This window comes from Rhinolophus hipposideros (assembly GCF_964194185.1).
Source record: "Rhinolophus hipposideros genome assembly, chromosome: 11".
Lineage (NCBI taxonomy): Eukaryota > Metazoa > Chordata > Mammalia > Chiroptera > Rhinolophidae > Rhinolophus > Rhinolophus hipposideros.
Window position 1 is genome coordinate 36,205,511 of NC_138057.1, and position 27,498 is coordinate 36,233,008.

Sequence of the window (27,498 nt, forward strand, 5' to 3'; positions counted from 1 at the left end):
ATTTGTGGAAATGGGCTATGTTCAAGGGATCTGAATAAAGTGGTTATCTGTGCAACTAAGAGGAAAACTGCCGCGTGGACTTTCGGGCTTGGAAGATGGAGGGTGCACAATCTCTGTCTCTTAGTCAGGAGAGAGACAAGTGGCAAACAGACTTTTTCTCTGAAAGGCAAACTCTAGCGATTCCTCCTCTTCTAACAAAGAACATCTAATTCACAGCCACTGGCCCAATTCATCCAGGCTTGTTGTCTGTCTCTGACTCTCCTGCTTCCCCATGCTCTCTACCTGTTACATTTTATCAACATTTCCACAAGCACCTGGGGAAAAGCAGGGAGCAGACAGGAATCCACTCGAAGGCCTCCGTGGGGGCATGAATAAGGTGCTGGTGGAGAAGGAAGAAGAAAATAAGAGTTGGAGATTGTCTGCAGTTTTGTGATGCTTGGTAAGACGCCCCTCCCTCTAAATCAGAATGGAAGGCAGAGGGAAAGGTGGTCTTTGAAGATCAAAAGGGGACTTGGTCTAGTTTCAGAGCCTGTTTAGAGAGCTTCTCCCACTCCAGTCTAGTCTGTGGTGAGCACAAGCCTTCCTTCCTGTTTCCTGAATATGCATGACCGTGACCAGAGCCCTAGAAAATCATCACAAAGCTGTTTTCCCTCTCTCAGGCAGGGAAAAGCTTTTGCCCCTGCAGGTCCTACCACCCTAAGAGGAGAGTGCCTGATAAACATAATTCAGCCCTGGGATATAAACGCCTACCTCCCTGGTCTCCTGGAGCCTGCCTGCTCAGCTAACTGCTGCCTGATGGATTGTCCAGGCCAAATGGCCTACAGCAGGTGCTTTCCGACCCTTTTCAAGTCATGGCACACGGAGAAAAAGAGGGTCGTTTTGCACCCTGTGGTAGGTAAGCAGACCACAGCGCTTGTGGTTGGCAGCCCTGCTTTGAGAGGTGAGGTGGGAGATCCCAGTGCTCCTGTGGGAAATACACGTCCCACTGGACTCCCACGTAGCAAGGCCAGCTGACTGGGAAATGGCTACAGGTCAGCCGGGGGCCCTCGCCTCCGAAGGGGCAGAGGGGAAGGGGAGAAGCTGTTCCTACACGCTGGTGCTGTGGGGTAGGTGGGCAACCCCTCCTGAGGGAGAGCTCTGAACACCGGAGGCGGGACAGGTGTTCAGGAAAAGAGGGGCTCTGTGCCCCCCAAGTCCACTCTACCCCCTTGGAGATAGCACTCGATCAATTCACAAACGGGTACAGCACGTGCCCTCGATGGGCAGAGTGGAAAGAGAAGTCTGGGAGAACAATGAGAAATCCATTTCAGTCTGAAAGGGGGCCACCTCTTATGCTATAAATAGATATCTGCAAATTTCACAGCCACCACTGTCAGCCTTCCCTCCTTGACCCGTGTGCAACAGCTCTCTGTCGGGGGGCAGAACTGAGGTGATGACTCCCCTGCTTAGGCCTCTGCTTTCCTCATAAGCACCTCGCTGAGCACAGAGGTGAAACTGGTATTAGATGACTTGAGCACCGACAGAAATTTGTGGCAAGAGTGCGATTTGCCTCTCTCAGTGGCAGAAGTGACCCACACACCTTTTGTTTCTAAGTAATTAAGATATGCTTTAGATTGAGGGATGGATAGGTGTTTTTTTTTTTTTTTTTTTTTTTTTAACCTCTGGTAGTCTGGCTTTATTATGCTCGGCTAACAAGTATATCAGTGATTCCCAAAAAGAGGACCCCACACGGGCAGCAGCAGCAAGACCCGGCCACTTTTCTTAGAAATGCAGTCTGGGGTCCACCCACACCGACTGAATCAGAAACTACCGGGTGGGACCCAGCGTTCTGTATGGTAACTAGTCTTCCCGGGGATACACACTCACTGTTGAAAACTGTAGAGACGACTACTGCAGAACACGAACTCACCTGTATCCAGGTGACTTAACTTCTCTAAGGGATGATTAGAGCCAATGATGTCCATTTACGACTCACTCCTATGGCCAGTGTGCTCTCCGAGAGTAGGGGCGAGCAATGTTGGGTGGGGGTGATAGCTTGTGGGAGAGATGGTTGGCCTGATGGCCACTCGTCCATCGGCATGTCGGTACCATGCGTGAGCACCCCTAAGACCACTGTCCCTCAAAACCCATCCTGATAATGAAACCAGCCGAACCATCTGTCACTGAACACTGGCTTCTTGCTGGGTATTAACCTGGAGAGTCGCAGGAGCTGTCTCCTTCAATCTCCTTGACAAACTGGCAGCTATAATTATGCCCATTTTATGGAAGAGGAAACTGAGGCTCATAGATACTAAACAACTCGCCCAAGTTCACCCACAGCAACTGTCAAACCCAGGTCTGTCTGCGTTCAAAACCACAGCATTTTCTAGAGACAGCGGGAGAGGCTGTGTCATTCATCCATGAGTAAGGCTTGCTCAACGAGAAGCCAGAAAGAGCAAGGGAAGAACAGATCGTGTCCCCATGTCCTTTATTCCAGCCTGGCACGGGGGCCGTGCTTTCTGCTAGCTTTCCTGCCTGGCGAGAGTTTTTCAGGGCTCTTGCCACTTGCTTCCCCACTGCTTTTGATCGATTTCAGTTTGTCCTCTCCACGTGTGCATTTTCAGGAGCTCCATTTAATTTCCCACCTCCAGCGGTTCAGCTTGTGTCCTCGGTGTTCTGAATCACTCTGTTTTCTGTGGGGTTTGAGCCTCCCAATAGCTGTAACGTGGCTTATGGTGACTTGGGGTATGCACACAGGCAGCCATTACCAGCATCAACCTGTGGTTTCTGGACTACCTCTGGGAAACTTCTCTGGTTCAAGAAATGATTTCAAAGAGGAGCAATGAACGAATGAGCTGACAGCAAGTCTCCCTGATCTTCGGCCAGACAGCAAGTCTGTCATCCATGCTGACAGGGGGACACTCTGGCTTTTTGCTGCTAACAGCAGGGCTTGGTGACAGGACTCGGCTGTGTTAGGAGAGCTGGGCTCAAGTTGTATTCCTGCCACCACAGATCCGTGGGGTCTCAGACACCCTGCTACCCTCTTCTTCCACCTTGATCTTTTCATCAGCCAAACAAATGGTGACATCGTCTAAGCTCTCTTCCACTTCTCATTTCTATGATTGCACTCCTTTTCGTGCTTTTTTCTCTCTTTCCTAAATGTGTTTGCCGACAACACCGCACCTCAACCATTATGCTTAGAAACACCTATTTTTAAAATTAAAAATAGGCTTCTTTTGCAGAACACGGGGGTGGAGTTTCTTCAGATACCATTCATGCATGTTTCTTTTTCCTTTTCGTGCTTCCTATTTTTCCCTCACTTAATCAATAAATATTTAGTGATCATTTGCTATGTGCCAGGAAATGTGTTAGGCACTGGGAGTGAGTGGGGCAAGGCCTCCAGGAGCTCGGGAGGGCTGTTGGGCATAACCGGGCAGACAGAGGCCTTGAGTCCTTTCTCTCTCCACAATCATACGAGGCCAGGAACATGTGGGAAATAAGAGCAAAGAATGCGGAAAACCGGGCAACCAGTTAGAATCACAACCCTTCCGACAAAGCCACCTGTGTTAAAGGCTTACATCTATTAACCACGGATTATGTAGGTATGTTTGTGAGGTACAGGGCAAGCTTAGAAAGCATACTGAAAAACAAGAAAATGACTATTTTCTCAATGTTACCTAAAAGTTCATGTTGCTCTGATGGATCCCTTCCTTTTGTGTGACTTAAGATGCCAGATTTGTCCCTCCGCGACAGAATTTCTAGATGGGGGAAATGTGCTGCATGATGAGGTTTGGAGAGATGGCAATTGGAAATAACCAGACCATGCATTTGCTCTGCTGCTCCTCATCAATGCTTTACGTTGGGTCTCATTAGCTTGGATTTCTGAGCGACCATTTTATTGGAGATGCCCATTAAATAAATGGTCATTCTGTCCCCATGACAACGGTGGAATGGTGCTGCAAATTAAGAAATCTGATGGGAGGGGAAGGGTAGGGAAGTAGGGAGGGGAGAGAAGCCAGAATGGTCTCTATGGCAACGGGGAAGCAGAACCAGGATAAGCCCAGGGAACAGGAAGGGGAAGCAGTGCTCTAGTTTAAGAAAGAAAAAAAAAAAATCAGGAGGGCAGGACCATGGAGGAATTGAACAGGCAGACTGCTAGCATGCTTTGCCTGCCAATTATTATGGTTTAGGAGTTATGACAGAAAAGATAAGAGTTAGGGAAGAAAGCAGTTAACACAATTCAATACCTATAACTCTATTCTAGCAGTGTATTCTATTTCCTACTACTGGGGGAAAAAAGGTCAGCATGCATTAAAATGGCAAGACTCAGAATACGTGGCTTTAGACCCTGGGTCCTCAAAGCACAGCCTGACTGGTGATGTCATCACCCAGGAGCTTGTTGAAAATGCAGAATCTTACCCGAGACCTGCTGAACCAGAACCTGCATTTTAACAAGACCCCTGGGTGATTCAAATCAGTCTGCAGAGCACTAATTTATCTGGATGAGCGTTGCTTGTGACATTCATCGCCAGGAGCACTGACACAACACTGAAACAAACCATGCTGAAATGAAACCATGAAGAAGCCCAGAACATTTCCTGCAAGGGCCCCAAGGTGGCGAGGGAGCGACAGTGTGAGTACCTGCTCAGGTGTGGGCAGAGAGGGTGTGCTGTACACAGAATTCAAACAAAAACATTAGTTGCTGCAAAAGTCATTGAGGGTTCTGCAATTATTTTTAACTTTTTAAACCGCAATGACTTTTGCACCCACCTAATGATACAACCCAACTAACTGTCCTCATTTGGGGCTGGCCATTCTAGCTGAAATCAGTGGAGCCAGAGGCACCATGGTTGGGCCAACCCCCTTTTTCCCTTCCACAAAGCGGTGCCTCGGGGCACAGAGGAAGGGCAGCTGGTCCTAGCTGGGGCCTGCCCGCTCAGTACGTCTCCGCTGAGGGAAGCCACGGACACACTGGTTTTCTTCACACTCGCCATCCTCACCAGCTACATCTCTGTCACCACCTCCTGGCCTTTTAATTTTCTGCTTCCACAGAGGCTCCCTTTACAGACATTGGAGGTCAGCGACTCATGCAGACAACCTTTTTCCGTTAGGACCTTGCTCAGGCAGTGCTGACCGTGCTCTGAGCGGGCCCTGCTTCCATCCGTATGTGTGACCCACCCATGATGAGGCTCCACGTGCCCTCCGTGGGCTCAGCATGCCTCATCCGCCTTCTTCCTGCAGAGGCAGGAAGGACGGCCGGCGGGACCTGGAGTTGTTTGTCAGGGCTGGGAGCGGGGTCCCGGGCACGTCATTCGTCATTCAGTCTCTCACGCCTCATCTGTGGGCTCTGCCATGAGGAGGGGCGCTGACGGTGCAGGGCTGGGCACGGCCTGGCAGGTGTGTCACGGGCACCCGCATGCCGCCTGGCCAGTCCTCAGGAGGTCCTACATTCCTGCCAGGCCTCAGCCCCACCTTCACTCCGAGTACCCCTCTGCCTGCTCCTCTGCCCCAAACCTTTCCAGACCCAGGCCAAGTCCCCAGAACCCTCCCTCACTGACACCCCTCTCACGAGTTCTCTCCCCCACATCTGCACTCTATCTCCCTAAGGCATGCTTTCTCAGCCTCAGCATGGCTGCCATTCGGGCTGGGGGACCCTTTGCTGTGGGGCGGGGCTGTGCACGGGAGGCTGTTTGGCAGCATCCCTGGCCTCTACCCACCGGATGCCGGCAGCACCTCCACCTCCCTGGTTGTGACAAGCTGCACTGTCTCCAGACAGTGGGGGTAGGATTCAAGAACCACCGCCCCAGGTGACTGTCCAGATTACCGAGCTGAGAAAAATTCTGCTGAGGCCGACTCTGGGCTTCGTGGGCGAGTGCTGTGACTGATTAGTAACGCCTGGGACGGGCGTGGTGTGAGAGTAAGTGCATAGCGACTGGACTACAGTCACACTTCCTGTCCTTTCAGGGCCACAACAGAAGTTACTTCCCCCCACTTCCAGGTACCTTAATAATGCTCTGGCAGGTGGACAGAGGCAGGCCCACCAGGCTGGTGCCATTGATGGACATGATCTGGTCCCCGATGTTCAGCCTCCCTGACTTCTCAGCAGGCCCACCGTGCATCATGCTGGCTATGATCACGGTCGGCAAGATGGACCCCCAGCCGGACTCCACGATCACCACACCTAGGATCTCTCCCTTCTGCTTCTCTATGAAGACCTGAAAAGGAGACAAACGCTTACAAAGCCGGAATCAGCAACCATCCAGGGCAGCTACAGAAACCAAAGCATGTCCACTTTTCTTGTCTGGCCGAAAGACACAGTTCCCTGAAGACTCCAACCCAAGAGTCCTGTCGTCTCGGTACTCCATGGCATTGGGGTGTGTGAGACGCGATGTAACACAGGCCCCTACTTTTTTTTTGTATTTCTTGTTCCATATAAGCAGTCTTGACTTGGCAATATAACCACGAAGGGCACCATGGTTTGTTTTTTCTCCTATCGTCCCCTGGGGGTGGGGGTAGGAGAAGAGACTGTGCAGGTGGGAGCTTTGGTGGAGAGTTACGGTTTCCAGAAATAGCTTTTGGAGTCTATACACTGGTTCCCCTATTCCACAGTGCTTTGCAAGTTCTCGCCAACATGTAAGAGTTAGTTAAAAATAAATAAATATCCGTTACAGAAACACTTCTCTGCAAGGAGAAAGCTTAGGAAAAAGAAAAAAAAAAAAAGATGCTCAAGTTATCACAACCAAAAGGCTGGCAGTGCAAACAGGAAGACCGTACTCTGGACATGTGTAATTTTGTGTGGTCTTCCCTGGCAGGGCAGAGGAGATGGGAGTTAGTTTTGGATACCTGCCATCTGGTAAGGTTTGCAGAGACACCACAAAGGGGTAGGACACTTCCGGGAAGCATCCAACAAAGAATATGTGTGCGTTTACTTATTCCTATTCACAGATACACATATGCTCTAACACACACTGCAGTGGTGGCTGTGGGGGTTTGATCCTTCACTGCGTGGTGTCCCTTTCCTCTGGCTGCCGAAGCTCACAGCTGGTCCCTACCCTGGAGAATTTCCTTTAGCCTAATGAGAGACAGCCCCCCTCCCAGTCACGGGTTGAATTGTGTTCTCACTCAAATTTATGTTGTTGTCCTAATGCCCTGTGCCTCAGAATGTAACCTTATTTGGATACAGGGTCTTTGCAGAGCTATTCAAGTTAAAATGAGGTCATTAGGGTGGGCTCTAATCCAATATGACCAATGTCCTTAAAGAAAGGGAAATTGGGACAGAGACATGCATAGAGGGAAGACCACAAGAAGACACAGGAAAAAGAGTCATCTACAAGCCAAGGAGAGAGGCCTGAAACAGATGCTTCCCTCACAGACCTCAGAAGGAATCCACTCTGGTGACACCTTGATCTCGGACTTCCAGCCTCCAGAACTGGGAGACAATGAATTTCTGTCATTGAAGCTATCCAGTCTGTGGTACTTTTGTTATGACACTCCGAGCACACTGATAAACCCCCATCAAACCTTGGTGTCAATAACTGATTGGCACAGGGTACAAAACCTGCCAGATCCTTGGCCCAATTTGGGGTAAGTCTGTCCTGTGACTTGTCACTCAGAGCTTCTCTGTGGATCAGGATGAGGCTCATCTCCAGTGAGGCCACATTCCTCTGGAGAATCCCCACTACCCTGCCACCCACACTCTTTCTTCTGAGTGCATTCTCCCCCAGAGTCCCTTCAATGAGAATCCCTGTCTCTGGCTCTGCTTCTAAGGAACCCAGTCACCTAACATACAGTGGATTAACAGATCACTTTCTCATAAGGGTACTTCTTACTGATTGGATAAAGTCCTGGCTGCTCAGCTGGACTTTTAAACCTTCCAGTTCTGACCCGAACTCCGTGCTAGCTAGCGTCTTCCTGTCCCTTCCACATGCGCCCCTTTCTCCAGCCACACTGCCACACTTATGGCTCCCCAGACCATTCCTGAGTTTCATGCTTCTGTTACTTTGGCCGAGCCCTCTGCATGCCCCTATACTTTCCAAAGAACACCCAGGCTTCCAGGCCAGCTCGGATGGCCCCATTTTCTTCCAGACACGCCTACAGAGCTGCGTCTGAAACAATGGAGCTATCCTGCAGGAATGAAGTGCTTATTGTCTGATTTGTTCCATTTTGCCAAGCGTAGTCTTTTCCGAGTGCTGCTATCAGCACCACCATGTCACGCTTTCTGTGCCCTTCCCTACACTGTGGGCTTGGTACGGGCGGAGTGCAGGTTCCGTCTGCCAGTGGAACTCACCCCAAACTCAGTTCAGGATTGTCGGGGGCAGAGAACACGCCGTCTCATTGGAGATGGCCCTGCACTGCAGTCTTGAATCACAGAGCCTCAGGCAAGGGGAGCCAGAGGTGGCCCGAGCCCTTAGCAATGTCGCGGCCACACCAGTCCTCACGCCCCCATGCCCGCCCCGCGCTCCCGGGGGCCCCGACCCAGCTGTCCCAGCGCGGAGAGCAGCTTCAGGAAAGCACTTACGTCTTTGCAGTTTTCCGACTTGGAGAAGTGGACCAGGTCGTCGTTGTACATGTCCTGGGTATTGAGCAGATCGCTGTACTCCTTCTGGCTGAGGTCTTCGGGGTTAATGCCGTTGGCCCTGAGGAATTCCTGGTACGCCACGCTAAAGGCCTGCCCTATGGACTGTGCGATCAGCTGGGCCTAGAGAGCAGCCGGAGAGGGAGGAAAGATGGAGGTCAGCAGGGCAGCCCTACTGATGGACTGTCGAGCGGTAGGTACGCCAGGCCATGGACCTACATGGAGCACTAATGCCTGCCAGAGGTCATTTCAAAATTAGCGGGGACAGTTTTGATTATGACAACAACCATAAAGGAGCCACCAGCAATCAGTGGACAGGACTCAGAGACGCTGGACTTACAGCCATGCAAAAGGACGGTCCTACACAGGGATGAGTCATTCTACATTTTACACAATTTTCAAATATCCCACTGGACAGTGATGGACATGTAACCCCTGGGTCTAATTATCTGAGTCCAGAACTCAACTCAAATCTGTATAAAAACACAAAGTCTTTAATTGCACCCATCAAATGTTCCAAGAACAAAATTACTGTGTAAACTGAGAGAATCTGATACTTCATATTACCCAGCACTTTACCAGGAGCAAGCTTCATGACTTGGCAAAATCAGCAGCATTAAAATTGTTCGTGGTATCTGGGTAAATTACATCACTCTCAGCCTGCACATCTGCTGTCCTGTGGGGTAATTCTGTGTGTGCGCCTGTGTTTGCCTACCTACTTACTTATCTAATATCTTAATTAGCCCTTAATTCAAAATGTCAACTAGAATGTGTTTACAATATTCAGCCGAGTGCTATGTTCTCATATCCCAACTTATTAATCAAGTAGGTGTAAGCACCTGATGACTCCATTATTCCTTCCGGAACGCTTAGGCCTCAGCATTTCCATATTGTGGTAAAAGTACAATGTTACTGTAGCTTGCTTCCCTTGGTTTCTCCTTTGTGTTACATTTATGACAATGCTTAGGTTAGTTTGTAGAAATGTTTTCAAAAGGGGAGGTTTTATTATCTATGAATTTCCTGTAGGGATGACAACGGGGCATTTATAAAATATTTGTTGAGAACTCTGATCTAGTCCAATGTTGCATTTTCTAGGTGAGGAGACTGCGGTCCAGAACCTCAAAGGAACCTGCTCAAGGTCACACAGCTCACAGAACGGGAACTCTGCTTCCACTGTTCTTTCTGCTGCACTGGGCTTTGATAACCATTCCCTGTATTAATTCATCAACATTATGACTCAGGGTAGCCACCAAGCACTTCGTATGTAGCCACACTGCATTCCGTGCTGTACAAGGACCATCACAAAAATCGTCACATTAAATCTATGACTGATGAAAGCATGACTGGTCCACAAGCTCTTGAGTCTGTCTCACAATACAGAAAATTTGGGATTTTAGAAAGGGAACAGGATGCGTGTATCATACATTGTATAATAACCCTTTTAGGGCCTGGGGAAGTGTCCTATCACTAAACACAGTAATATTCCTGCAGCAAAATGTGTAAGATTCCTGGTAAGCTGGACAAATCCTATAAATAGCCTCATGGCAGTTCAGGGCAGGTTTATCAGCAAATTGGCTACAAAGCTCCCTTTTGTTTCTCAGAGCTCTTTAGACTTTGGAATTGTGGCTCTGTTTTATAGTCCCCATTGGACAGATCGGGAAGCAAGTGTTGAGAAGTTTAACTGTCCATTCTCTGGGAAAAGGGTGAGGTGGGGGACTGAATCCTGGTAGACTGATTGCAGAGCCCACCCTCCCTGCCCACCACACCGGACTGCCTCTCTGTGAAATTCAGACGGGTAGAAAAATAACCAAACCAAACCAAATCTCTAGAGTGATGTTTTAGAAAGACACAATTCTAACCTCTTTTCCTACCTTCCCTAGTTTTTGCTAAAAGCAGCCAATTAACAGTGACAGTAGGACTTTCTGTGTGGCTGGCCGCGGGAAAAGAAACATTTTTCTCACTCTGAGCATCTGGTGACTTCACGTGCCACAAGTCACATCAAGGACCACCACCTGCATCCTGCTGCAAACTGGAGGTGAAACCCTGCTTCAGCCACCAGAGGCACAGTGGACAGACACCCGAAACACACAGGCCTGGGACCTTGCTGAGCATCACGCACAGCCGGCTGACGTGGCTGACGCACAGGCTGCGCTGTTCACGCAGCAGCAGTCACACAGCAGCCCGATGAGGGGGACAGGGGCTCTCATCTTACAGAAGCTAAGCGGCCACACAGCTGGCCCGAGCAGGCAGGCGTCATAGCCAGCTCTCCCTGGTCTGGAGCCAATGACCTTCTTTCATCCTCTGCTTAGGAAGCCAAGGGGTGAGATTCCCAGGTCCTAATCTTGCTCTCCATTCTTTCCTTTCATCATCTTCCTCAACAGGAAGCCCAAGGCACAGAAACCCCTTCTTGGAGCTTCAAGCCAGAAGAATGTAGCAGAGCGGTCCTCATCGGTACATATATGCATGCCGGGAGCCTCCGGCCTGGTGAGCAGAGCTAATCCCACCTTTTCATTGGCCTGCCGGACACATGAGGCTTAAGATTCTAAATTTAACTCTTTTGAAACTTTCCAAGAACCTTCTAAAACTCATGTTCTCTCAGTTTGCAAGTTTGGCCTCAGTTTGAAAGGCACAGTAGGGAGAATGGTGAAGAGGGGCACTGCAAGCTCTCTGCCTTCTCGGCGACCTTGTCCCGGGGCTGCTTTCTAGAGAACCAGATCAGGACAGGATGGTGCAGGAAGTGAAAGCATCACCTCCTCTCCAAGGCTGCAGCTGTGACAGGTCCAGTTCCTCGGAGAAAAGCTGCTTGCCCCTGACTCCTAACTTGTTGGAAGAAGGCAATATACTGCAGTTAGATAGATGAACACTCTCCTGGAGAAAAATGACCTCTTTTAAGGAGCCAAGGCGACCACATGCAGCTTAAGTAGTAAGAGCTCCCTGCTTGGTATGAGAAACACTGCTTATTCCACTGCGCAGGAGGAAAAATTAGCACCGTCAGGGGCACTGACATGGCCTTCTCGGGGCTCTGCAGTTCGAAACCATGGTGGGGCTGTGGCCCTGGCCTGGAAGGGGAGCTTCTGAGGCCTGCCACGCTCTAGGAGGTGCTCAGGGGCTAACGCAGCTTGAAGCAGGTGGCCTCGCCAGCAGTTCTAAGCACAACTGGGAGGGGAAGAAGGCTGAATGGAAGAATGGCTCCCCTCTGTTATAAACTAATTTCCTCTGTTGACTTCATCACCTGGAGAGATAGGGGGGAGGGGTAGGAATTACTGGCTTTAGGAGAAGGGGAGCAGCTGGTTTTCCTAAGGACTATAGGTGGGTGGGTGGATAGGGACAGAGATTCTGACTTTCCCGTAGCCCCCAAGGCAGTCCTGCACAGCCGGAGAACTGTCCTCCCAAATGCCCCTCCCAAGGGCCCAGGTGAGTCCTGCACAGGCCCCCAGGGTCTGACTGAACTCCTCCCATTCTTCTCTCACTTGAAGCTCTCCAGCAGTCCGGTCTCCTGGCCTTTCCTCAGCTATAACAGGAGCCCCTGCCTCAGGGCTTTTGCCCTTGCTCTTTCTCCTCTGACTTCATTCAGGTCTCTGCTTAAATCTCGCCTCCTCAGAGAGGACTTTTTTTTGAAACAGCCCCTGTCCCTCTATCCCCTGACCTAGTTTTATTTTTTCTTTATCAAACTTCCCATTATCTAATTTTATATTAAATCTATCTATCCGTTTATCTTCTGTCTTCCTACAACCCTCATGATGAGTGCTTTGTCTGCTTTACTCAGCCTTGTATCCCTGGCACTAGCACAGTGCCTGACACATAATAGGTGCTCAAGAAATATCTGTGTCCCGATGATTCAGGTTCTGAGAAATAGAATCTAGGCCCCCAGGGACAGCTCAGGTCAAGGGAGGGAGCTCACGGAAAGCCACCCTTACGTCCTCAGACTCAAAGACGTGGCAGATCATCTTGTACTGCCTTTTTCCGTCCTGGGATGGGTGGGAGGCTTCCACGTTCTCCTGGGAGTTGGAGCGCGGCATCCGCCTGCGGGCCATCAGCACAACAATGTTCCCAATGTCTGCGATGTAGGAAATGGTCCTCAGAGGGTGGTCCATCATTGTCTCCTGGAGGGCGGGAGGGAGAGGACGGGAAGTCCAGTGCAGCATCTCATGACCCCTAAGAGAGTCGGCCACCCCCCCAGCCCAGCCAAGTGTGGTCCACAGGTAGGGGGCGCTCCAGGGCGCCCTGCCAACACCCTGCTGGCAGATTTACCGGCACCCGCCCAGGCCTGGGGGCAATTCGCTAGGCTAATAATAACCCAGGACGTGGTCTGTGGCAGCTGAAAAGACGTTTCAATCATTTTACAACCAGTAGAATCTCTGGTGGGGAAGCTAAAAAAAAGATAAAAAATCTACACAGGATGGCTGCATTTTGTTTTCGTGTGTGTGTGATTTTAAACAAAATTTCTTGAAAGGCTAATCTGTTCAAGTTTGTGAATTTTCTGATAAAACCTTATGAGAATGATTAGCAAATAATACCCATGGTTTATTTTTTCCTTTGACCTTTAAGAAGAGTCTCAAGGTCCGCCCGGCCCTCTCCACCAACCCCAGCAAGCACTGCAGACACCACCTTCTAGCTTGTACAGAAGTCAGCGTCTGGGGGCAGGTGCCCTACAGACCGGGTACAGTCTCTGAGTTGCCACGCTGCTAAGCTTCGCCCCGGGGAACGGTGGGAGCCAGCTAATTACTACCTGTGTGTCAGCGTTCAGCACTTTGATTCTCTGCGTAGAAATGAAGAGGTCCACTTCGGTCATTGGCTGAGATTCGCCTTCAGGAGCCTGAGAAGAAAAATGCACCGAGGAAAGCTTAGCACATTCCTCGGACGCGCGTGCATGGGAGCAAGGCGAGCTCACACACAGAGGCACTGAGACTCAGTCACCAGAACAGCAAGGCAGACTCCAGAATTAGGTCGTCAAAGCTGAAGTCACCACACAGAGGATGGACACACGGACGAGAGGGAGCATCTCCATGTTACAGGGGAAATGCAGGGTCCCCTTTGCTTCTTCCCCTCTAGAAGCAGTCACTCACTGCCGTCGATTTGGTTCTACAACCAAGGATCGTGAATGGCCCTTTCTGCAAAGATTTCAGAGCCCAGAAGACTGAGGAAACAGGGCACTGACTGATACCCCAGGACCCTGGCGAAGTCAGAATCTGCCCCTGCTCAGGGGATGGGGAACAATGCTTATAGCAGGTGCAAACAAAGTCATTTGGATGCAGTTCTGGTAAGAGGTCTTCATGTTCACACACCCACACAGCAACACAGAAGCACTGCCCTGAAACCACCCCATTAAGAAAGAGCCCCAATGTCTCAACATCCCATGGGTAGCTCATAAGCACCTAGAAGCTCCACAACCAAAAAAGCACATCCGTCTAGTTCATTTAGGGCTTAACTCCGCACGTGTGTGGTTATTAGCGAGTTTTCTTTTTTGCATCCAGCAATCTGACAAATCCGCAAATCAAACATGACTATAATTGAACAGACCCAAGTCCCTGCCACAATAATGCTCCTGAATGGTGGAAACTTTCACACTACTGTACGATTCATTTAGCATCTCCAATCTGCTCCCTGCCGTTCCTCTGAAGTGAAATGACTCATGAGCAACAGAAAACAGCCACTTTAGGCAACTGAGTTTTAAGAAACGGTGGCTTATGGGGCGGTTCAAAAAGAAATCTGAACAAAAAACTTGCTGGATGCAGAAAACAAAAACACGAAATAATAATAAGGTAAAACATAAATAAATGAAAAGAACAGGCAGAACACCAAGCTGATGAAGTATTTGTACTGCACCTTCTTCCTGCTTTTGGCTAATTTCTGGGCCATCTGCTTAGCATGGAACAAACAGAGACAGGAGAACAGTTAGAAAAGAATTTGCAGAGACTCAAAGTCAAAGAAGGAATTGACAAACTAATACCGATAGTGGTAAAAGCATTTCTGTGGGAGGTGGACTGAAAAAAAAAAATCCCACTGTATAAACAAAGGATTTCCTAACTCAGAATTTAGCAGGTGTCAGGGGCAGTAGGAGGAAAAGAAATGGATTGAGTCACTTCTTATACGTAACCGCAATCAATGTTTTCAAAGAACCAACTTTTGGTTCTGTTGACTTTATTGCATGCCTGTTTTCTAATTCATTGATTTTAGTCTATATCTTTATTTTGTTCTACTTTTTCTGGGCTGAATTTGCTGATTTTTTCCCTAGCTTCTTGAGATGAAAACTTAAATGATGGATTTTCAAATGTTTTTCTTTTCTGATATATTTATTTAAAACTATGAATCTCCTTCCAAGCACTGCAGTAGATGTAGCCCACAAATTTTGATATGTTGCAATTTAATTATCATTTCATTCAAAGCATTTTCTAATTTACACTATGATTTCTCCTTTGGACTTTGGATTATTTAGAACTGTATTCTTAATTTTAATATATTTGGAGTTTTTCTAGTTATCTTCTTGGTATTTATTTCTGAATTAATTTCACTGGGTCAAGAGAATATACTCTGATTTCAATCCTTTGAAATTTGCTGAGTTTTAGCTGTATGGCCCAGAAGATGATGGCTTCGGTGACAGTGTTGTGTAGACCTACAAGATGCATTCTGCAGTTGCTGGGGATGACGTTCTACGAATGTCAATTAAGTCAATTATGTTGGTTAAGAGTATTGTTGAAATCTTCTGTTCCTGATTTTTTTTTTGTCTGCTTGTTCTAATATTTATTGGGAGACGTGTGTTAAAATCTCCAGCTGTTACTGTGGATTTGTCCATGTCGACTTCTGTCAACCTTTGCTTCACGCATTTTATAACTATAAGGTACATACATATTTAAGATATTTATGTTTTCCTATGAAACTGATCTTTTATTGTTGTACCTCTTTAGTCCTTCTTGCTTTAAATTTGTATAATATTAATGTAGCCTGGACCTAACTAGAAATGGGTATAGTGTACCCTTTTCTCATAAGACGTAGTTGATAAAAGCAGAGAGTCTGGGGCTGAATTGTTTAAAACTGAGTCTTGGCTCTGCTACCTAACTAGTTGTATGACTTGGAGCAAGCCACTTAACATCTCTGTGCCTCAGTTTACTCATCTGTCAAATGAAGATAAAAATAGCATCTACCTCAATAGGGCTGTTCTGAGGATAAAAATGACTATATGCAAAGCTCTTACAATAGTGCCTGGTATATTGTAAGCACTATATTTGTGTTTGCTCTTATGTGATTATAATTCACCTGCACCAAGATCCAATGTCTTGGCTTTTAGTAAGGCTTGCTATATACACACAGATCTCGTACGAATAATGGCGAGCCAACGGGCAAACCAGAACACTGCTGTGGTGATGGGGGTGGGGTGGAGGAAGGTGCATTCCTTGGTACTCACCTGCTAGAAAACCTCTTTTGCCCTCAGCAGCACATCTCTGTTTTATTAATGACTAAAATGTGTTGTCTATACTACTTCATTGTGGAGAAACTGAATGAGTCAACCATCCAAACACCAAATAGCTCATCTGTGGTACACCCAGGAAACTAGGGCAGCCCAACTCCCACACGCCACCCTGTAACTGTTCATGGTGGTCACCATGAACAGCGCGCTCTGGAAAAGTCCAAAGGCAGCAACTGCAAGTGTTATCCTAATGCTGTGCATGGCAGTGGAAATATCTCTGCACTGAGGAGTGGCCCTATGCTGATGTTACGTCACACCACAGATTTCCTGTGTGGAATCAGAGACTTCTGCCAGGGGAATTCTGACCTGTGCCAGTTATAATCCTACGATAGATGACTGCTGTGAGATCCTAACATTTGTCTGTTTTCTACCACCCCTCCTGAAATGATATGACATGAAATGATATGGCAGTAACATAAGAATTTCCATTGTTTTTGATACCAAAACAAACAGCTATTGGTCAAAATTCTTCACTCTAGGGAACAGAGATCTGAAAGGGCCCTTTCAAAGGAAAACAAATCTGCCACCAGTGGGATGCCCAAATACGTTTTTAGTTTTTTTGTTTTTACTGGAATGGGTGATAAAGGAGACAACCCAAAAAGGCAGATTGAGTTTCATGAAAGGCTTTCTGAAATAATGTTGATGAAGTTCAAGGTATTTTATTCACTTAGAGAAGTAAATCCCTCATGATACTCAAGTGCCCTGGAACAAATTGCAATTAAAAATTTAGACGCCACATTAGAAATGCTGATGGGGTCGCAGCCAGAATGAGAACCTGGAGTAGCAGAGAGAGGTGAGAACCATAAGACCAGCATGCATCTTAAAGCAAGAAATGACAACATCCATTTAAATCCTCGTGTTTCATGGGATTGATTACGGCTTATCATCCAGGGTGCTATGTGCAAGGTCATAAACTGTGGTACTGGCCATCCAGTTGCTTGATCCACAATGCGTATCAAGTGTTAACTGAGGTTATTTATGCTGGAGACCCTCCTGACTATTCTAACTTTTCTTTCCCCAGCTGACAGCATCCTTCTAAGTGTTTCACGTCTATCAGTGTAAAAGCTTACAGCCCAGTGAGGTAGGCACTACATTATCCTCATCTTCCAGAAGAGGAAACTGAGGCACAGAGAGGCTAATGAACTTGCCCAAGGTCACACAGTGGTTAAATGGCAGAAACAGAGTCAAACCTGGAAGTCTCACTCTACACGGCAAACTGCTGGCTATGCGATCTGGGCAAGTGTTTTATGTCTAAACTTCTCTGTCTGAAAAATGGGGTTATTAATACCTACCTCCCAGGATACCCCATCCCCCTCTATTTTGAGGTACAAACGAGGTAATGTGTGTGAAAGGCCTGCTATAAGTGTCACCGTCCTTTCTATCAGCCACAGCTCCTTCACGTCAGACGAGAAATCACATGGCTGAGACAAAGCGACTGGGAGAATTGTTAATTTTACAATTCAGTTCTAATTTTTGACACCTAAGAGAAAAATCTTCCCATTAAAGAATGGAAAAATCTGATCTTTTGTGCTATACTAGTAAAGACAGATATAAGAATATTTGATCATGAGTGATCCTTACAAAAATGTATGGACCAAAAAATGTCAAATCATCATTTGTGAGCTAATTAGATGAGCTTCACAAATGTAGACGAAATGGAGACATACACACCACACTCTGCATGGATATGAAATAGTTAATACAGCTCAGGTAGGGTTCAGCAGGTCCCCCCATCTTCCAGTTGAAGCATGGAGGTATACTGGGCAGAGAGGAAGACAAGTGAGCTAGCGGCTCTGCCTCCAAGTTTGCTTCTTTAGACAGGGTTCAGGCATGATTCTCATTCTCTCTCTCTCTCTCTCCCTCTCTCCCTCCCTCCCTCCCTCCCTCCCTCCCTCTCTCCCTCTCTCCCCCTCTCCCCCTAGGTACTTTAGATACTGACAGTGTGAAGGGCAAAACTCTCTCCAGAAGTTTCTCCTAGAACGTGTTCCAGAGACTCCTAGCAACCAGACTGTAACAGGCATCACACAGGGATAATGCATTCTCGGTCCAAATAACTAGGGGAGCTTCTGATTAAAGTGAATGAAATCTCCTTAGCACAGGACTTCCCAGCATCTTTCATAGGCAAACATACATGGCAATTATTCAGAAAGGAGATACGTTTTGCAGTGTTTCTTCCGCTTCTTTGCCAGCGGAACCCTGTCAGTGAGAAGTGCTTGGCTTGACTGGAAAGCCACAGAGCCAAGTTGGAGAACAGATGCAACACAACGCCGGGTGGTCCACCCTTCTCTACGGCAGTGGCTCCCAAATTGTAGGGTACATCAGACTCTCCTGAAGGGCTTATGAAAGCACACATTCCTGGTTCCTACCCCCAGGAGTTTGAATGGGGTGGGGCCTGAGAATCTGCATTTCTAACAAGTCCCCAGGAGATGTTGCTGCTGGGACCCCAGGGATCCCACTTTGAGAACCACCGCTCTAATGCATTCCTTAGATATACGGGAACTTCCTGGAAGGATATTATTTCTTCTCAATAATGGTGAACAACAAAGGCAGAAAGAATACATTAGAAGGGTCCAAAGATGATAAAAAAGGTTTTCAAAAAAATGGCAGATGTCTTCTAATTCTGCTATTGCATTCAGACACACCGTATTCGTTGTATTTTGGTAGATGGAAAAGCCTTTTAATTTCCGATTCCTCAGCCTGCCTTGTATTATTGTTACCTCAATGCTCTTCTTGACTCTCTTATCAGACTGCACGTTTTCAAGGTCAAGGATTAGATCTTGGTGAATTTTTAGCTCCTAAGATGCCGATAACAGGGGTCTAAGAACAGTTTGCTTTTTGAGCCAAATTTCCTTCGTTTTTATCTCACATTAAGTAGAAAATACCTACTAATGTGGCCAAACCACAACTCCCAATTCTCTCCTCATTTGGCAACTACATCCGTAAATTCTTTGCTAAATGAAAAAAATCATAATTTTTACAACTCTAAGTGTAAATCCAACATCAATATTCAATTCTAGTATACAGTTGGTGCTCTGTGAGTGACTGATGCCATAATTAATGAACAGAAGAGAAATTAAAGACTGTTTTAAAATGGAAACCAAGGCTTCAGGTTCAGCGTTTATTCAGAGCCTAAGGACCACAAACACCATGGCTGGACCCACAGTGAGGTAGGTCTCACCTCATGCATTGCCTCCGTGGGGTCAGAGAATGTAGCTGGAGGAAAGAGAGTGGCAAAATGAAACCCCAGCAGGGAGTGAGGGAGGAAGAAGGTACCTGAAAGGAAAGGAGGAAATTCCTCGGCCTTTGTGTTGGTAAGAGCACCCAGGCAGAAATTACTCATCAGTTTTTGGTGAGGATATTGCTAAAAGGATTTCCCAAATAGAATCCCTACAGCTTTTCCCCTTCCTTCCTGGGTGGACACTATAAAGTCTGTAGCCACATTCTGCTCTGCATCTCTCTAGAGACGGCCTAGAAAAATTCTTTCCTGAAAGGGCAGTCTCTCTTTAGGAAAACGCATGGCCTCTCCTCCCTTAGAGAAAGGTCTCCTAGGCACACGGGGGTACTAGTTCCAATAGAGAAAGGTCTCTTAGGCACACGGGGGCACCACAGTGCCCGCTCCCCTTGGAGAAATGCTCTCAGCCCCCTGGTTCCCTCTGCAGGTGATGAAGTCTCTGTGATGCTGCTGAGTAACTTTCTAACAGGTGTGGGAATAAACCACGGGTCTGAACATAGCTGTCTCCACTAAGAATCTGAAATAGTTTCAGGCTGGGTGTAAAGGCCAGCGCTCCGATGGGCATTTAAATGAATGTAAAAGGAACACAGGTAGGAAATATCTAATGACAGACAACAGTTCCTTCAGATGCAGAGAAGCACACTGTAAAATGAGGCTTATAAATGAAATGTAACCGTTTAATCTTACCGCTCCATACCGAATTCCTTACACGAGAGTAATCTTTGGTAAAAATAAACATACGATGTCTTCCAGATGCCTATACTGCTCTGGGCAGGTCTAACATGGATTTATAATCAGACAGCCCCTCTCCTGCTTATTCTGTTGAACAAAGCCATCAAATGTTCTGTTTAAATGAACAGTGGAACTTGTGGACACCAACCCTATGGAGCTTCAAAGTAAACTTTCTGGTTTCCTACTAGGGAGCTGGACTTTGAAGAAGGGAAAACAGCACTCTCGGATACCACTGTGGAAAGCAGAAGATATACAGGCATACCTTGGAGTTACTGTGGGTTCAGTTCCAGACCACTGTAATAAAGCGAGTGTCTCAATAAAGTGAGCTGCGGTGAAGGGTCCCGCCTTCAGTTTGTAAAAGACACTGTCTATGAAGTGCAACGAAGCGGAAAGCAGTAAGACGAGTCCTGCTCGCAGTTGACGGCACACGGAGTGGGATCTGGCACAAGATGCCGTCGTCTACCCTGAGCAGTGCTTTCTGTTCAGGTCATGGACCTGCTCTCCCCTCCTGGCCAATACGACATACGTGTCACAGTGGAAAGACAGAGCAACTCTGCCAGTCAGCAGGCCAGGAAACAAGGTGCCCAGAATGAAACCTGAGCTTTAATACGTCTGAAACCTGACGGACAGAACCTAGGAAAAACTCATCTCAAAGCAACATGCAGTGTTTGGTCTCAGGGGTCTTCAGTACTCTTTTGAGGGCGGACTGTTGCTTTGTTCTGGAAGATCCACCTCAATGGGCCTTGGGAGTATTCCTTAACAGGGGTGCTGGGGGAGGGGCGCTCCGGAATTCTGGAGGAGATTTATGTTTGGCGCGTGTCTCTATCCTGCACACTACAGCGTGTTAAGCGTCCCTGGCTCTGACCTACTAATGCCAGTAAAAATGCCCCCAGACACTGTGGCAACCAAAAGTGCCCCCTACCCATTTTCAAATACCCCTTTGGACGTCCCTCCCTGTCCCACAAGCAGTGAGTGAGGCATGCCAGGTCTTTGCATTCCCATCGACCCCGGGGAAGCTGACGGCACCATTACCCTGGGGAACTACATGCTATGTTGAGAGCTTAGCTAAGCTACTCCATGATTTTGCTGCCGCAGTAATGGCCTCAGTAATGGCCAAGCAGCCTGTGGGGACCTTAAACTGACACTAGCCCCTCATGCAAATGCATGTCCTGGATTACAGCCAGAGTCACAAACACATGTAAGCTCCTGATGTGACTTCCCAGCAGCCCTTGTGAGCAACAGTCTCCTCCTATGCGACCCCTATGGAGCTTACCAAATCCCAGATCTGCTTTGGTTTGAACTGACCAATCTGGCCTTAGATCAGGAACCCCAAAGCACTCTCCCCATGGACCCCACTAAAGGCAGGTGCCCAGGCCCTGCGTCTCTCTCTGCCTACACCCTGCCTTGACCTCCCCAGGTGGACGCTCTAGGACTTCCCCAGGACCTGTGAGTAGCAACTTCTCTATCTTAATTCCTCTTGTGGTCTTTTGCTCATCATCGGGCACCCCGGGGCTCTACTTAACAAATGCTAGTTTAACTCAATCATAACACACTGTGTTTGGTAACTGTGGGGCACGAGGAGTCAGAACAATGACCCCAAAGAGCTTTTTTTTGAAGTTCACTGCTCTGGATGAAATAAGACGGGCTGGTGCTTGAGAAACAGCTTGTTCTCTCAGAGAGGTTTCTGTGTTCATGCTTTGAACACTGTGTCTGGGAGACCCTAAATGAAGAAGAAGACAGTAGGAAGACCTGGCAGTACTAACATCACCTCGTTATGATAAGGGGTGACAGTGAAAAGGAATTGGGTCAAGCTTGGATGGGCAGCTCAACAAGAACCTGACGTCCTACCAGTAGCATCACTGTAGGTGTGAAGGGCAGGCTGACATGTTTTCACGAAGCTGTCCTGTTGGGAAACACGGGGTAAGATGCATCTCTGTGGATAGGGGGTGGGACTTCCCTTGAAGGAAGTGGACCTTCTCACTGTCAATCATCCTGAAAGAGGCTAATTTTGGGAGAATACATGAACACCACAGAAGTGGGCCTGGTGGCTGCAGGGTCTCTGAGACATAAACAAGAGTTGTGCAGCCCAGATGACGTGGTGGAGTGGCTCCCTGACACATGGAAAAACTGGTAGGCCCTTGTCAGTAACCTTGCCATTGGGCTACCTGTGATGTGGTTGTACATTCCTCTCTGGTTTATACATCCCAATTCCTAAAACTTCAGTTGTATTTTCAAAAGTTGCAGCATTGGTTTACTATACTATGAAGGATAAGTAAGGGAAGGGTCAGTGCTGAGCTTGGGAGAGGACTGCCTCCTCTAAGCATAGATAGGTGGTAGGAGCAGTGAGTGACTCTTGGAGACCCCAGCAGCAGGAGCCATGGAGGGAAGTTGAATGAGGAAGCAATTAGAGGGGACCTGGGGACATTCACACAGCACCTCAGAAACTGCAGAATAACTGGGCTCAAAAACCGTCATAATTATGGCATCAATGGAAGTTTGACCTTGTCTAGTCGTCACAATGGCAGAGCCCGGGTATGGGAGTAACACCGCAATCAGCTCAGATGGGGCAGTGCCACCTGAAGCACCACCTCTGTTCTGCAGAACCTCTGTGAATTGCTGCCACTCTTCCCTTCAAGCTCTCAGGTGCTGTCTCGCCTGTCGAGGGCTTCCCTGCACTCCTACAGCACTTACTATCTGACACCCGTCTCTCCTCTTCAGGGATACCCACACATTCTCTGGCTTCATTCATTTCTCATTTGTGCTGCTGACTTGGAAGTTAAGGATCTCACTTCATAAATCGCCATTGCCCTCCTTCACGAGGCCTTGCACAACCTGGAACACCTAAGTGCTTAAAAAATACTTTTTCCTTGATTGAGAGATTAAGAACTCTCCATTACTGCATCCTACCCATGCTTTCTCATTCCACATTGCTACACAAACACCAGGATGACACGTGGGAATGTGTAAATGACAAGATACAAAAAAAGGAATGGTTTATTGGGAAAGAATTGATTTTGACCAGGTGACTGGATAAAACCAATTCTGAAGTATCCTAACCTGTTCTAACTTGACTAAAATACCTGGTTCTGGGTTTCAAATCTCCCGATGGTTCCAGTGTGGCTGCCCAATGGTTCTGGGTGCTGGTGGCACTTAATGACACTTGAATGACATGATGGCAGTTTAAGTATCCCTGTAGTCCTGCTTTTGTTCATAATTCTAGGTGGTATTGGCCTCATGAAGATTCTAGACCACTGCATTTCCATGGGCTCAAACCAGTTCTGGCTGGTTCAAACAAGTTGTAGATGATTTAAACTAGATGAAAGTGGTTCTTCCTAGATCAAACAGGCTCACTCCTTCTAGATCTTAAAACATACTCGAACAGGTTGACTAGCTCAAACTAGTTTAAACTGGGTTAGCCCTGCTCAGACTTGTTCAGACTGGCCAAGTTAGATCTGATCAAATGGTTCGTTTTACTTGAAGCAAGCCAGTTCAGTTTAGCTTGAACAGGATCAACCTGTCTGAAAGCCATGGGACCTCGTTTGAACCACGCCAGCTGTCAATGGAAAGACTGACACCTCTCACACTGGAGACGTAATACGCACAGTGATATTCATTATGTGAACTTGTCAGAGTTTATGATCATAGGGACTTTTTCTCAAGACTGGCCAGTAAGAACAACTGAAATATCTGGTATTTATACATAAGGACCCCAGGACACTTTGGAAATCTTTTTGCTGTTTAGAACTGTTAGCAAGCACATGGATAAGCAATGCCTGCAAGGTCATCCCAATCCACTCTCCTGTACATTCGGGACTAGATACGTGAGGTGTGGGGTGATCAGTATGGACGGCTCAGGTGCCCACCTCTGCCTACCACCCCCATGGAGCACACACGCCCTCTCACCTTGATCCTGCTCACAGCTTCCTGGGCCTGCATCATGCGCACGTTTTTGGAGGGAGTTTTGTCTGAGAGCAGCTGGGTGGAGCCAAGGTAATTGGCAGCAAAAATGATTCCATCGATTAAGTCTTCGGGGTCACACGGTCCGGGAACTGTAACATACAGAGCCACAGTGGTAAGTGAAGCCACCCAGAGTGCGGGGGTTGCCGAACCCCTGGCATAATACCTCTCCTCCATTGGCACAGGGGGCCCAGTACCCAAGACCCCTGAGGGCTGCGTCAACCTGCTAGTCTCTGTATGCCTGCCTTCACTCACCCTTCATCTTCAAACAGAAGGAAGAGTTTTTTTCTTAGAGTGACTTACTTCACCCATGCCATTTACTGTGAGAAATGATGGGAATATTTATGCAAATACCAAACATACAATTCAGTGATGAAGGATGTTGTTTCTCCTGTTAGACTGAGCTCTTTGGGGACAGAGACTATACCTAGTCATCTTTGGCTCTCTTGTGTCTCATCAGAATCTGTCATCTAGTGGGTATCAAATAAATGTTTGCCTGCCCAATGGTGAGGTAGGCAGTTCCCTGACTCGCCACCCATTCATATCTCCCCCTCTCCATTTTATCCACAATGGGGAACACAAATTTTATAACTCAGAAAAAATGGGATATGTGTGTCAGAATGTCTGGATTCCCATAAGAGCCTCTGACTCCCAGTCTGGGAGACAGATAATGGTATCCCAAAGCCATGGTCTCATCCTGCCAACCTTGCTGACTTACAGACTATAAAGTTCCCAGCCTGCATCCACATACAGATCAATTCCAAGGAAAATCAGCATTTTAAATCATTGATCAGCCTTTTAAATCTAACCTTAGTTTTAACTATTTAAAAGGAAGGTATCTGATTCTACCCACAATCACCTGTAAACTCTCCTTGAAACTAAAACATGTCTGGGACTAATACATAACTTTACAACACACGCCTTAAGAATGGTATTCTAATTCTGCCATGAAAACACATGTCTTCTTTGGCTTGGGTGCCGTATTTGGGGAGACTAAAATATACATGTTAACCCACAGTTAAAAAACTTCAGGGTCTTAAATTAGATACCTTGAAGTGGAATCATCTGCTTTTTCCTCCTGGAGAGCTAATCTGAAATGGTTTTAATTCTTATCCTTAAACATGAAGCTCACCTTGAGCTTAAATACTCACGTCCCATGATAAACTACTTACCAGGATACAGATTTAAAATAAAATCTATTCATTTTTTCCCCTAAAACCAAGATGGTGGTTGAAACAAAGAAATTAACAATGTTTTAGGAAAGGCCTTCACAAAACATCTGTGTGGTAATGAAATAAGGAAACCTGTTATTTGTCTTATTCTCGATCTTTCCGGGGAACGACTTCTGGACAAACACTGAGTCACACCTGCCTCCACTACATACCAGCAATTTACTTTCTTCTCAACAGCCACATGCTTCCTGCTCTGAAACTTTCATAGATGTGACAAGGATTCAGGTTATTTACAATACATAGTTTAGTTGTACAGCAGGGAAGCACTAGTCTAATAAAACAACATATGGACAAGTTTGGACCCACACTATGCTGTCTAAAAAGTAAAAGATTATCATTCTTCTATTAGAAATTCCTGTGATGATGTACAATGTTACTTAAACATCATTTTTGCCAACCAGGTACTGAGAAAAGACCTCACCTGGGATAGCAACTTTTAAAAATGTTCCATTTATTTTGTGAAAATAAAAAAAAAGTTCAAAGAAACATAAAAATCAACCACCTCTCTACATGACTTCCGATATCATGTGTTCATCTCTGATTTAGCTCTACTCACTGAAAAGAGGCCCTCTTCACCTGCAATAAGTGTGGATACGCAGATTTGTTTAAGAGCAATCCAAGTAACATTTAAATGACTGTGTAAATATCAAGCAGCCCAGAGACAGAAATATTGGACCCAAACAAACTGTACATTCAAGATATAATCTTATGTCCTTTATCCTCCAGGGAAATTGATTATATTCAAATGTCACTGTCACTTTATCATACCCTGAAAAAAAAGTGCCCTAATGTCCTAAGTTCTTTTTAGGCTCAGATGTTAGTATATTATGAAAAAAGTTAAAAATAAAGTTACAATGGTCTTAAGTCAAAGAATTGAGTTCTTCTTTTCAGTGATGCCTTTGTGTTGCCCTGCAGGTGAACAAACCCACACACTGTATCGTCATCCTTGTGTTAATGCTGAGCCTAAACCACGGGATAGGAAGAACGGAGTTTCCAATCTTCTGAAAACTCCCTGAGGTGCTCTCATGGAATTCTGGAAATTCGCAAAAATGGTGAAAATAATTTATAGGTTACTCAAGAAAAAAACCCGAGTAAGTGAACCAAACCTTGGAGCTTGTCCTGGGCTTCAGGCCCGAAGGAATCCTGATAACTCATTCCCAGGCAGCGGAACACACCGACTGTTTACTCACAGGATACAAAGGCCAGACATGGCCTCAACTTGATGCCTTGGCCTCCAGAAAAATCCTCCTTCAAGGAAATAACAATCTAGCCTACCCTCCTGGTAGAGGATCAGTGTTACCGCTAGCTAGGGAGTGCCTTTGTGTGAATGAGAAATAGGTGCTCCATTTGTGTGGCCTGACCTCAGCCTAGGGTGCCTAGCTTGGGCTGAGTTTTGGCCCCACTAGTGTCTGGGTATCCTTGCGCCGTGATAACCTGCACAACCGCGTGTGGCAGCCTTGCACTGAATACAGAGAGGGCTGTGGAGTCAGACGGCCGGGGCACTGCCTGGCTCTGCCACTTGCTATGTGCGATCTTGGGAAAGCTGCTCACCCTTCGATGCCTCAGTCCTCTCATGCTTAACATGGGGAAAAATAACAAGATGGATGTGAGGATTCAGTTAGTGATTACATGGAAGGTGCTTAGAACAGTACCTGGCAAAGAGTAAGAGCTGATAAATGTTACTATTACTAGCTCTTCCAAGCAAGAGAGCAAGAGACGGGAGTCATTGGAAAGGTCTTTTTCTCTTCTTCTTTTAAGGGAAGAAGTCCAAAATTTCTCCGTTAGTTAGAGCTCATTCCCACTTAAATAGTGCTTGATAGATATAAGAGGTGTACGGGACAGCAGGTGGAGAGACTTGGGCTTCAGATCCAACATGACCATGACTAAGCAGGGGGAAAAAGTCCCCCACCCAGCCTCAGGTTCTCATGGACAGAATCAGCAAAGGCAGGGAGGAGGCTCTTTGAGAGGCTTACAGCTATTGTTCTTCTTGTCTAAGATTCTAAGACTGTTAAGACTGTGAATTAAGTGACTCTGGCATTTCTTCTCCACTGAAGTCTTCCAGCCCCGTGCTTCAAACACCCCAAATGCTAAAAGATTCATGAATGACTCAGTACTCACTATTTCCTTCTCAGCTCTTACCTTCAACGTAGGTTGGGAATGAAGCCAAGCTTTTTCTTGACTGTAATTAAGACAAAGAGATTTCAGAAAGGGCAAAGCATGATGAAAAATGCATTAACACAACCATCCATGCAACATGAAAAATAATACACTACTAATGGCAGATATTAAGCTGTTGGCAACCATTTCTGGTTACAAAAAGTCAAGT

The 27,498-nt window shown here is 46.9% G+C and overlaps 1 protein-coding gene across 4 annotated transcripts in view; it reads right to left on the reverse strand.

Annotated features, from left to right (window-relative positions):
• Positions 1 to 27,498, reverse strand: part of APBA1 (amyloid beta precursor protein binding family A member 1) — a 188,004-nt gene that overhangs the window by 7,316 nt on the left and 153,190 nt on the right. For 3 of the 4 annotated variants that reach the window (XM_081067513.1, XM_081067512.1, XM_081067514.1), the window contains exons 4-10: positions 27,312 to 27,351; positions 23,887 to 24,032; positions 14,381 to 14,413; positions 13,284 to 13,370; positions 12,472 to 12,657; positions 8,498 to 8,677; positions 5,982 to 6,194 (exon numbers count right to left, since the gene is read on the reverse strand). In XM_081067513.1, the coding sequence (XP_080923639.1) occupies positions 5,982 to 6,194; positions 8,498 to 8,677; positions 12,472 to 12,657; positions 13,284 to 13,370; positions 14,381 to 14,413; positions 23,887 to 24,032; positions 27,312 to 27,351 (885 nt within the window). The remainder of the gene's footprint in view (positions 1 to 5,981; positions 6,195 to 8,497; positions 8,678 to 12,471; positions 12,658 to 13,283; positions 13,371 to 14,380; positions 14,414 to 23,886; positions 24,033 to 27,311; positions 27,352 to 27,498) is intronic. The other variant, XM_081067515.1, reaches the window with a different exon arrangement.